The sequence below is a fragment of the Cnephaeus nilssonii genome (genome assembly GCF_951640355.1).
Source record: "Cnephaeus nilssonii genome assembly, chromosome: 15".
Lineage (NCBI taxonomy): Eukaryota > Metazoa > Chordata > Mammalia > Chiroptera > Vespertilionidae > Cnephaeus > Cnephaeus nilssonii.
In genome coordinates this window covers 62,377,528-62,390,183 of record NC_137086.1, presented here as the reverse complement: position 1 = coordinate 62,390,183, position 12,656 = coordinate 62,377,528, and the positions used below count along the sequence as shown (strand labels likewise).

The 12,656-nt window shown below is 44.7% G+C and overlaps 1 protein-coding gene across 1 annotated transcript in view; it reads right to left on the bottom strand.

Moving 5' to 3' along the window:
* The window catches only part of VWA3B (von Willebrand factor A domain containing 3B), a 147,034-nt gene that overhangs the window by 15,412 nt on the left and 118,966 nt on the right, over positions 1-12,656 (bottom strand). Inside the window, exon 22 of the mRNA XM_079792069.1 lies at positions 12,382-12,586. Within this exon, the coding sequence (XP_079648195.1) occupies positions 12,382-12,586 (205 nt within the window). The remainder of the gene's footprint in view (positions 1-12,381; positions 12,587-12,656) is intronic.

Here is a 12,656-nt window from a genome sequence, read left to right as displayed (position 1 = left end):
CCCTCTTCTCCATGAAAGGAAGCCAATAGCAGGTGTTTTCACATGCATTTTGAGGTTACTTTTTTGCAATGCTACAGTTGTACCATAAATAAAGTATTAAATGCATATTTTATGAGTTCATCTACAGGACTCCACTTAAGCAAGGCTCTGATTTATGAGGCGATTGACTATAAAATTTAAATAACTTCAGGTGGTCTCAACACCATTTGCTCTTGAGCCATTATTCATTTCAGTATAGTTAGGATATGAGAGGGCCCACTTCCAGGGCGCCTGCTGTGACGGGCACAGCATCAATCATTTGGGCCTGTTTGGACATGCTGTACAGGTTCATTAGAACAAGTGGAGCCTGGCCGGTTTCCTGGGAGATGAACACTTGGAGCCAGGTCCTCAGAAGTGAAGAAGTAAGGAACCACGGGGTGGCTCTTGAAGGAACTGTGGGATATGATCAAATGTTGGCCTATGCAGACACGGACGAAATGTCAGATGAGCACTACCCTTCTGTTTATGATGTTCCCATTTAGCCGGATTTTGCTTGGGTCCTCCATTCTATTTTTACTAATGCAATCAGTATGTCAAAGAGGACAGTCGACATCACTGGCATATGGTGAATGTTAGCTGTCTGTTCCTGGGCTGTCAGTCCTTCCACGGGAGGTTCAGAATGACCAGCAGTCGGAAATGGCCTCAAAGGGAGGCGCCAGGGCCAGGCGGCAGGAGGGGCCGGGCCACGTGCTTCCTGCTGGCTGTGGGACTTGGGGCAACTTTTTACCCTTCCTGAGAGTCAGTTTCTGCAAATGCAAAATGAGGGGATAACCTAAGTGCTCTCTAACACCCGTAGCTCCACACCTTTGTCCAGGAGGTTCCAGGCCTTACTAGGCCTTCCTGTACTGCAGGGCCCACTGTCAGCCCTCGTGTAAACTGTCTGCGGTTTTTACAATTGGAGGGAAATGTAACAGCCAGAACTCTGACCGTGAGTAGCACAATTTTCTGTCATCATACCCACAGAGATGCCCATACCAGTCACGTAGGATCCTCATAAAGTTTCCCACAGACCCACGTAAAGCTTCTAATTACTGATAGAATTTAGAATCTTGAGAATCGGAACAAGATGAATTAAATCATTGTTACTTAAAAACCTTTACATAAAGGTAACCTTCCATGAAGGTTACCTTTACATAAAGCTAACTTCTACAGCCACCTCCTTCATGCCACCAGTATTCACAGCAAAGACCAATCGACCCAAGAGGCACCTGCCAGTGGCCACGGAGCCACCAGACAGCCTCTCTGCCTCCAGACAGATAACAACGTGTTCTTCCAGACGGGTGTCCACATCGACCCAGAAAGGTCTTTCCCATTTAGAGTTCACCAGTACAACAGGGAAGCCATTTATTAGGACCTATGTCTAGATGCATTCAAAATTCTAAATGAGTGTAATCACATAAACTTACTTACCTCATCCCTTTTTCCCTCCAGATTCCAAATATTGATTTGGTTCTGTCAATATCCTAGCCTGAAGCTGACCAGTGAGATTGCTTTCTACATTGTCACAGGCACAATCTCTGTGCAGTAAGTTGCCCATCATCAGAGCTTTTCCCCCTACAGTTGTCACTGAGGAGGATACAGGACAACTACGCACCCTGTGAAGACCCCCTGCCTGAGCAACAAGAATGGGTGGTAGCCATGCAGAGGGCCTCGTGTTCATTGTCACACACGGAGCGTGCCACCTAAGAAAGCACCTTCCAAATGGTTGAAAAGTATCACCCCCCCCTCAAATCATTCATATTCCTGTGAGTTCCCCGAAAGGACCATCGCAGTTACTAAAGGGCTTTGCACATGTAACTCAAATTTACTCTGCTTTTGTTTACAACTCTTATTGCTATTGGCAACAATCCACTTGCGGTTGTTTTCACAACACGTCACTTCATGGAAGGACCATTCAGTTACACTCAGAGATTCGTCCTGGCTGCTCTCGGTTCAGCTACCACATGGATCTAGTAGCGGAGCCACGCGAAACCAACCGATGGGCCAGCTTCAATGCAAGGGCTCATTCCAGGCCCAGAGCACTGGTCTCCTGGATGGAAGGCACAATCAGGGCAGCAGACGTGCCCCCCTCCAGCCACACTGTGGACAGCAGCACTTCAGAAAGATGATATCATACCCGAGACTGTAGAGATACTGGACAGCCCTGACCCTTTCCTGCCACATCTCCCCTATGCACACACAAAATATATGTATGTCATCTACACTAATAAAAGAGAAACATGCAAATTGACCATCACTCTGCTACACCCACCAGCCAACCAGGAGGGAATATGCAAATTAGAAGGACAAAGATGGCGGCCGCCCAGCTGCTCCAGGCTCGGAGTGGCAGGGCAGGGCAGGACCCATTCTATGACGGGGGGAGGGCGGGGGGGCCGAAGGGATCTACAGGAGCAGCACTCTGGCCACAGCGAAGACAAAGACTGCAGACTCTGGCCAGAGCCTGCAGCAAAGACAAAGAAGGCAGACTCTGGCTGGAGCAAAGGCCTGGGTCCCGGGTGCCAGAGGAAAACCGATGCTGGAAGCCAAGGGAAGGAAGGCCTATTGCACAAATCTCTTCATGCAATGGGCCTCTAGTCTGTAATAATAAAAGCATAATATGCTAATTAGACCGGACAGCTGGATGACCTTCCTGACAAAGCCAGGGCTGTGAGAGCTGAGTCAAGCCGCCATGGCTGCAAGGGCCAAGCCCCTTGCACAAATTTCGTGCATCAGGCCTCTAGTTGAGTTATAAAAAGAAATCCATGGAGTGCAAGTCAGACGGGATGGAGAGAACAGGAAGTGCCAACACTAACTCAATGAGCCCGCACAGCTCACGCTTAGGTGCCTGAGAGCAGCGTGCGCGGCTTCAGTGAGGAGGAAGTGGGGTGGGCAAGGATGCTGGCAGCCAGGATGCTGTCCACTGGGTATTTGATTTTGCCTTGCCTCCAACCCCAGAGAATCCTAATTCACTTCTTTGCCAGATTCAGTTACCAGGCGATGTAGAGCAGGAGGCAAAATGATGCCACGCTCCTTTCACTTCATTACTTCACTTCAAACTCACGCTCTCCAGTTTGCATCGGAGGGGACAGTGCGCCTACTAAATGTTTAAGGCTTAACATTTTCCATTTAACAAACAACATGCTTCCACATCAGGGACAAAATGCATTTCTAGGATCTAAGTAGAAGTGGTTTGGGGCTCAAAACCTTGCTATAAAACCATCACGAATGAGTTTTTCCTGCCCCAAATCACCAGAATGCTGCCACACTGCAGCTCCAGTGCGCTGCTGGGCCCATGGACAGCCTGCGGCTGCTGCAATCAAGACTCACATGAAGGGCAGGTGCTTTGACCTCTCCTCTCTCTAAGGCACCTGCTTCTAAGACCAGAGCATTAGCACATGTCTCTGTTGTTAATTCAACTCCCTGTAACACCTGGGTGAGGAGGATGGGCCAGCCTGGAGCGCTTTCTGACCTCATTCTTCCTCTTCTTCAGATGGAGAGGGGTTTCCTCACCCCCGACCCCCAGCGTATCCAGGGCCTGCAGCCCTTTAAATGGGTTCTGGACAGAGATTGAGAAAAAGACCTTACGGGAAAGTGTGAGCCAGGAGTGGCCATCTCCTGCCAGCCCTCCAGGCCCTGGAGTGTGGACTCACTGTAGAGTTGGAAGGCTTCCGTGTGCTTCCCTTCCCAGGGCGTTTGCCTTTTAACAGGGGGCAAGCTACTGTGCCAGTGAGCGATGCTCTGAGGAGAAAATTCCGTCCTTCTGAAGAGGGAGCTAAGTCTCCTCTCGAAACCTCTCAGAGACACAGCAGGTTGACACTGGGCTCATGGGGACATTCAGGGTAAGGCATGTGGGCCCAGGGCTCAAGGGGGAGCTGCAGGCAGGAGAGTCTCCTTTCTGAAGTCCTGGGTCCTTACGTAGCCTTGCTTTAAGGTCCAAGCGGGTGGAGGGGAGTGCTGCTGGGAGTTGTTTTCCCCTTCTCCTCCTCAGGGAGCAATGGCACTTTAGAAAACACAGAGTGAGAAACTCGACCCCAGATTCTATGGAGCTTCTGCTTGCTCTCAGGGTGCTTCCCGAGCAGAGCAGCCGCCAGGTGGCTGCCGCCTCTCAGGCGGTGGCTCCGGGGCTGAGTGAGTGGCCCTCGGAAGCACAGGACACAGCGGCAGCAGGGAGCCCGGCCTGGAAGCCAGCGCTCAGCTGTCCTCTCCACCGCGCAGCCTGACTGTGCCGTTAACCACAGCTCTAATCAAACATCACCTCCTGTGAAAGGATGAACTGTGTGTGCGTATGTGTGTGCCCGTGTGTGTGTGCGTGTGTGTGTGTGCGCGTGCACGTGTATATGTTTGGTAGCAGCAAAGACCTAATCAATTACATTAGATGTTGATAAAATTATTTCCCCAGCTTGAAGAGCAAACTTGTAACATCTCAGGGAATACTCCCTCCTTGCTCTTTTAGGAAAAAATCAAAATGAAAAAAGTTTGAGATGTTTACAACACTTAAATCTGAAAATCACCACACCTTTGGGATCTGCGGTGTGATGGCGCTGGTACAGTTACCCGTGCCTGCTGCTACTCCAGAGGTGAACACACCGCACATTGGAGCCACCTTGGTGTCCCCGCCTGGAGCGTGGCCCACACCAGCTATCTGCCATGGCTGTGCTATACCTCACACAGGCTCTGCACCAAAAACAGATGCTGCGCCTTTAAGAAAACTTTTTTTAAGAGATCTCTGAGCTGGTTACTCCACTCCACCCATCTGCCCACAAATCCATTCTCTGCCCTGCCCTGCTCCCTGCCCCAGGAGGCTGACCCCGGGGACGACCCACCCTGCTCCCTTGCGGGCTGCTTCTGGAGGGGCGAGGCCACGGGAGGCAGGTCAGAGGGTGTGGGAGGACAGGCTGGGCACTGGCTCTGCGCCTCCCGCCCTGTCTCTCCAGCTCTACTCCCTGCTCGGGACCAGTGCTGACGGGACCCAGCAGCACTACTTCCTGCCGCCCCTTCAACTCCCTGCTCTCGCCATTGCTGGGGGCCTCAGACCCCCGGGGCTGCCTTAGATCTACCTCCAGCTCTGCAGGAAGTCCCTTCACTAACGTTCCTGCACTTGGACCAACTGAATGGGAGTCTGTTTCCTGCCTGCACCCCACTGATAAGGCCTCCACGTGGCTCTCCAGATGTGGAGGTCGGTGGCCAGCCCACACCTGTTCAGGGTAGAGCCATGACTGTGGAAGAGAGACCCCAGGGACAGGAGAGAGCTGAGGGCCAGCAGCGCATCTCCAGCGGGGGTGCCTCGGGCATCAGCATGAAGAGACTTTTGTCCCCTCGGGGATCCCTAGAGTTGATCCCACCTTTCTATTCCTGAACATCAGATACTAGACGGCAACTTTGTAGATACTACTGAGTGTTTGTGGGAGTTTTCCTTCCTTTCTTTTGATTCCCTTCAGCGGCTGGTGTCCCTGAGCAGGATTTTCTCTTTAACCCCCAGCTAATGGCGGCTCAATCATGCGGTGAGCATCTTCTCTTTGTTTCCCTCTCTGTCCCATCAGGAGCCTCATGCCCTCTGAGTCCCACCCTGGTCCCATGTCCTCACATCACTCCTCAGGAGCGCGCTGGGTCCTGTTTCCAGACGTTAACTTATCACCGAGGTGTGCCTGGGTGTGCAGCTGCCATTCTTCCTCAAATGGCAACAGCAATGGTGCACAATCCAGCTCCCATTTCCCACCCTCACACCCGGAGAACAGTGCCAGTCCCTGCTGAGTTAGGCTCCCCACCAGACCATGCATCAGCCCCACAGACTAAACTTTCACCGGTGGCAGGAGAAAGGTGTGATGCCTCCCTTCTCCCTGTACGGAGGGAACACTGATCATTGTAAAAGGATGGACGACAACGCAAGAATGACAACTGGCCCGATTATTATTGGAAACAAAGATAACAAACTCTACTTATTCTGATTTCATTTTAAACAACTCCAAGAAATTTCCCTCTAAGTCTCCCCAACTAATTTTCTCCCATAGGGTGTAAAAGTCACAGCCCAACGTGATGTTTTCAAATCCAAGGTCTCTCTTCTTTCCTTCATCCTCTCAGTATCACCTCACCCAGTCTCACCCATACCCTCCCTCCTGTGCATTTTCCTGCCACTCTTTTTCTCCTGGGCTCTCTTTCAGGAAGCCACAGACTCCAGCTTCCTTGCCAGTCACAGCCCTGAGAAGTGCGCGCACCCAGGAGTTCAGTACCACTAAACTAGCACTGCAAGAAATGTTAAAGGGCCGAAACCGGTTTGGCTCAGTGGATAGAGCGTCGGCCTGCGGACTGAAAGGTCCCAGGTTCGATTCCGGTCAAGTGCATGTACCTTGGTTGTGGGCACATCCCCAGTGGGGGGTGTGCAAGAGGCAGCTGATTGATGTTTCTCTCTCATCGATGTTTCTAACTCTCTATCCCTCTCTCTTCCTCTCTGTAAAAAAATCAATAAAATATATTTTAAAAAAAAGAAATGTTAAAGGGATTGCATTAAGAAGAAACAGAGAAATAGAGGAACATAGGTATAAAGAAAAAATGGCAATAAATAAATACCTATCAATAATAACCTTAAATATAAATGATCAAATGCTCCAATCAAAAGACATAGGGTAGCTGAATGAATACAAAAACATTCCCCAATTATATGCTGTCTACAAGAGACCCACCTCAGAACAAAAGATTCACACAGGATGAATGTGAAGGGATGGAAAAAAATATTCCATGCAAATGGAAATGAAAAAAACAAATCTGGGGTAGCAATACTCATATCTGACAAAACAGACCTAAAAATAAAGCCATAAAAGAGACAAAGAAGGTCACTACATAATACTAAAGGGATTGATCCAACAAGAGGAAATAACCCTGGTAAACATATATGCACCCAATATAGGAGCACCCAAATATATACAGAAAATCTTGTTGGACTTTAAGGGAGAGATCGACAGCAATACAGTCATAGTAGGGGACATTTACACCCCACTGTCATCAATGATAGATCTTCCAGACAAAAAAATCAACAAGGCAACGGTAACCTTAAATGACACACTGGATCAGATGTATATCTTCAGAGCATTTCACCCAAAGCAGCAGAATATATGTGCTTCTCAAGTGCACATAGGTCATTCACAAGATAGACCGTATGTTAGGACACAAAATAAGTCTTAACAAGTTCAAGAAGATTGAAATCATATCAAGCATCTTCTCAGACCACAATGGCATGAAATTATAAATCAGCTACAATAAACACACTCAAAAACAACCAAATACATGAAGGCTAAATAACATGCTATTAAAAATGAATGGTTACCAAATAGATCAAAGAAGAAATAAAAAACATCCTGGCCCTTATTTGGTTTGGCTCAGTGGATAGAGTATTGGCCTGCAGAACAGAGAGTCCCGGGGTTGATTCTGGTCAAGGGCACATACCTTGGTTGCAGGATCCTCCCCAGCCCAGGCCCTGGTCAGGGTGCGTGCAAGAGGATACCAATCGATGTGGTTCTCTCACATCGATATTTCTCTCTGTCTTTCCCTCTCTCTTCCTCTCTCTCTAAAAGTCAATAGAAAAATATCTTCCAGTGAGGATTAAAACAAACAAGCAAACAAACAAAAAACATTCTGGAAACAAATGCAAATGAGCATATAGCAATCCAAAAATCTATGGGAAACAGTGAAAGCATTCCTGAGAGAGAAATTCATAGCACTACAGGCCTACCTCAAAAACAAAAAAACAAAACAAAAACAAACAAACAAGAAACACTGGTAATAAGTTATCTAACACTACTACAACTTAAAGAACTAGAAAGAGGACAACAAGAAAAGCCCAGAGTAAGTAAAAGGAAGCATAAAAGTTCAGAGCAGAAATAAATGACATAGAGACAAAAAAATACATATACAAAAGATCAATAAAACCAACAGCTCGTTCTTTGAAAGGATAAACAAGATTGATGAACCTCTAGCCAGGCTCACCAAGAAACAGAGAGAGGACCCAAAGAAACAAAATCAGAAATGAAAGAGGTGAAGTAACAACAGACCCCACAGAAATACAAAGGATTATAAAAAAAAAATACTATGAACAACTTTATTCCAACAAACAGAACAACCTGGACAAAATAGACACATTCCTAGAAAAATCCAACCTTCCAAAACTCAATCAGGAAGAATCAGAAAACCTGAATAGGCCAATAACTACTGACGAAATTGAAGCAGTAATAAAAAAACAAACAAAACTCCCAGCAAACTAAAGCCCTGGTCTGGATGGTTCCACAGGGGAGTTTTACCAAATATTCAAAGAAGAACTAACCCTTATTTTCCTCCAACTGTTCCAAAAAATTCAAGAGGAAGGAACACTTCCAAATTCTTTCTATGAGGCCAGCATTACCCTAATTCCAAAACCAGATAAAGACATGACAAAAAAAGAGAATTACAGGACAATTCCCAGATGAACATAGATGCTAAAATCCTCAACAAAATATTAGCAAATTGGATCCAGCAATACATTAAAAAGATCATACATCATGGCCAAGTGGGATTTATTCCAGGGATGCAAGGCTGGTACAATATTTGCAAATCAATAAATGTGATACAGCACATAAACAGATTGCAAGACAAAAATCACATGATCATATCAATAGACACAGAAGAAGCATTTGACAAAATCCAAGACCCATTTTTGATAAAAACTCAGCAAAGTAAGAAAGAAGGAATTCTTACCATTTACAACAGCATGAATGGAACTGGAGAGCATTATGCTAAGTGAAATAAGCCAGTCAGAGAAAGATAAATTTCACATTATCTCTCTCATTTATGGAATATAATGAAAAACATAAAACTGATTAACAAAAACAGATCCAGAGACAGAGAAGCATCTATCAGACCATCAAACCTCAGAGGGAAGGTAGGGGAGGGAGGGGGTAAGGGGGAGAGATCAACCAAAGGATTTGTATGCATGCATATAAGCTTAACCAATGGACACAGACAACAGGGGGGTGAGGACATGAGTGGGGGGGCAATGGGGGGAGAAAGACACATATGTAATACCTTAATCAATAAAGAAATTTTTAAAAAGTGAGAATAGAGGGATCATACCGCAACATAATAAAGGCCATATATGACAAACCTACAGCCAACATCATACTCAATGGGCAAAACCTAAAACCATTTCCCCTAAGAACAGGAACAAGACAGGGATGCCCTCTTTCTTGTTCAACATAGTTCTGGAAGTCTTGGTTATACCATAGTGGTCAGACCAGAAGAAGAAATAAAAGACATCCAAATTGGAAAGGAGGATGTAAAACTCTCATTATTTGCAGATGACATGATACTATACATAGAAAACCCTGAAGACTCTATAAAAAAAAACTACTAGATTTAATAAATGAATTTGGAAATGTAACAGAATAGAAAATTAACACCCATAAATCTATAGCATTTTTATACACCAATAGTGAATTCTCAGAAAAAGAAACTAAACAATCCCATTTACCATTGCAACAAAAAATTAAAATACTTAGGAATAAATTTAACCAAGGAGGTAAAAGACTTGTACTTGGAAAACTAGAGGATGTTGAAAGAAGAGATAGTGGAAGATATAAACAAATGAAAGAACATACTGTGTTCATGGATTGGTAGAATTAACATCATTAAAGTGTCCATACTATCCAAAGCAATCTATAGATTCAATACAACCCCTATTAAAATACCAATAGCATATTTCACAGATCTAGAACAAATACTCCAAACAGTTATATGGAATCAAAAAAGATACTAAATAGCCACAGCAATCTTGATGAAGAAGAACAAAGTTGGAGGGATCACAATACCAGATATCAAATTATACTACAAAGCCACTGTGCTCAAAACAGCCTAGTACTGGCACAAGAACAGACATATAGATCAGTGGAACATAACAGAGATCCCAGAAATTGACCCAAGCCATTATGCTCAATTAATATTTGACAAAGGAGGCATGAACATACAATGGAGTCAAGACAATCTCTTCAATAAATGATGCTGGGAAAACTGGACAGATACATGCAAAAAAAAAAAGAAGCTAGACCACCAACTTATACCTACACAAGAATAAACTCAAAATGGATAAAAGACTTAAATGTAAGTCATGAAACCATAAAAATTCTAGAAGAAACCATAGGCAGCAAAATCTCAGACACCTCTTGTTGCAATATGTTTGCAGATATATCTCCTAGGGCAAGAGAAACTAAGGAGAAAATAAACAAATGGGACTACATCAAAATAAAAAGCTTCTACACAGCAAAAGAAAACATCAACAAAATGAAAAGGGAGCCCACTGTATGGGAGAATATATTTGGCAAAGATACATCTGATAAAGAGTTAACATCCAAAATATGTAAGAAACTTATACAACAACAAGGAAGAAAATGGGCAAAGGACCTAAATAGACATTTCTCCAAAGTGGACATACAGAAGGCCAAGAGACATTATGAAAAAATGCTCAGTCACTGATCATCAGAGAGATGCAGATTAAAATGACCATGAGGTATCACCTCACACCTGTCAAAATGGCTACCATCAACAAATCAACAAATGACAAGTGCTAGTGAGGATGTGGAGAAAAGTACACTGCTAGTACACACTGCTGGTGGGAATGCAGACTAGTGCAGCCATTATGATAAACAGTATGGAGGTTCCTAAAAAAAATTAAATATGGAACTGCTATTTGACCCAATGATCCCACTTCTAGAAATATATCCCAAGAAATCCGAAACACCAATCAGAAGGAATGCATGCACCCCTATATTCATAGAAGGGCAATTTATAATAGCTAAGATCTGGAAACAGCCCAAGAGCCCATCAATAAATGAGTGGATAAAGAAGTTGTATTATATTTACACCATGGGATACTATGAAGCAGTAAAAAAGAAGGATCTCTTACCCTTTGAGACAGCATGGAGGGACCCGGAGAGTATCATGATAAATGAAATAAGCCAGTCAGAGAAAGACAAGTATCACACAATCTCACTCATATGTGGAATCTAATGAACAAAATAAACTGATGAACAAAATAGATACAGAGACATAGAAGCATAGAACAGACTATGGACTCTCAGAGGGAAGGCGGGGGAGGTTGGGTGTGTGGGAAGAGATAAACCCAAACTTGTATGCATATATGCATAACCCATGGACACAGACAATAGGGTGGTGAAGGCTTGGGGTGGGGGTAGGGGTGGGCTAGAAGGGGTGAATGGGGGGAAAAGGGGGTCATTTGTAATACTTTCAACAGTAATTTTTTTTAATTAAAAAATAAAAACAAAGAAAAAATCAACAAAAAAGTTCTGGTGAGGATGTGGAGAAAAGGGAACCCTTGTGCACTGCTGGTGGGAATGCAGACTGGTGCAGCCACTGTGGGAAAGTGTTGAATTTCCTCAAAAAATAAAAAATGGAACTACTACTTGAACCTGAAATCCTACTAATGGGAATATATCTTAAGAATCCTGAAACACCAGTCAAAAAGAATATATGCACCCCTATGTTTATAGCAGTGTTGTTTACAATAGCCAAGATCTGGAAACAGCCCAAGTTGCATTGATAGATGAGTGGATAAAAAAGCTGTGGCACATTTACACAATGGAAATACTACGTGGCAATAAAAAACAAGGAACTCTTATGTTTTGCAACAGCCTGTATGGACCTGGAGATTATTACATTAAGCGAAACAAGCCAGTCAGAGAAAGACAAATACCATATGATCTCACTTATTTGTGGAATCTAATGAACAAAATAGAACTAGAGGCATGTATACATGGAACAGACTGACAGATGTCAGAGGAGGATGGTGGGATGAATGGGATGGAAAAAGGTGAAGAGAATAGCCAAAGAACATATATGCATAGCTCATGGACACAGACAGCAATGTGGTGAGGGCCAGAGGGAGGGGAGGGTGGGGTCTGGATAGAGGTGGACACAGGGGCATCTGTAATAGTGTCAACAATAAAAACAAAAGATTAAACAAATAAACAACAAAAACTAAAATTTAGAGTGACAGAGTAATTGGCCAAGATCACACTGGGATTAGTGGCAGATCTGAATTTGGACCTTGCTCTGACTTACAGCAAATCCAGGCTTTTAATCATGACATTATACTTCTGCTTAGTTTTATTTTGCAGTTAAAAGATGTACTGTTTTAAAAATAAGGCCACAGTAAAATCAAACAGCATTTAATTCCTGCTGAAAGAAGTCCTTGGACCTTCACTGGGTTGGCGCTAAGTCTCTCAGCAATCAGTGTGGTGGGTGGGAGAGAGAAGGCAGGCCAGCACAGGGATGGCAGGGACTGGCCGGGAGGGAGGGAGGACACACAGACACCTCCACGGTACCCACCTCGGCAGGTGCCCGGCTCACACTGTCCTCCTTCATGGCGGCCTCCTGCAGCTCCATGGCCTGCTGGATGTACATCTTCCCAGCTAGGATTTCATTCTCCAGCATCGACAGCTCTTTCAGTGAAATGGGCCAATTCAGCCGTTCTAACGCCTCATTTAAAGCTGCCTTGTTTTCCAAGTATCGCATTGGTTTGTTTGCATCTAGCCTAAGAAAGAAAAAGGAAGAACAACAAAAGAACAAAGAAAGTGACCATAATCGGAAAAATATGGAAAGAT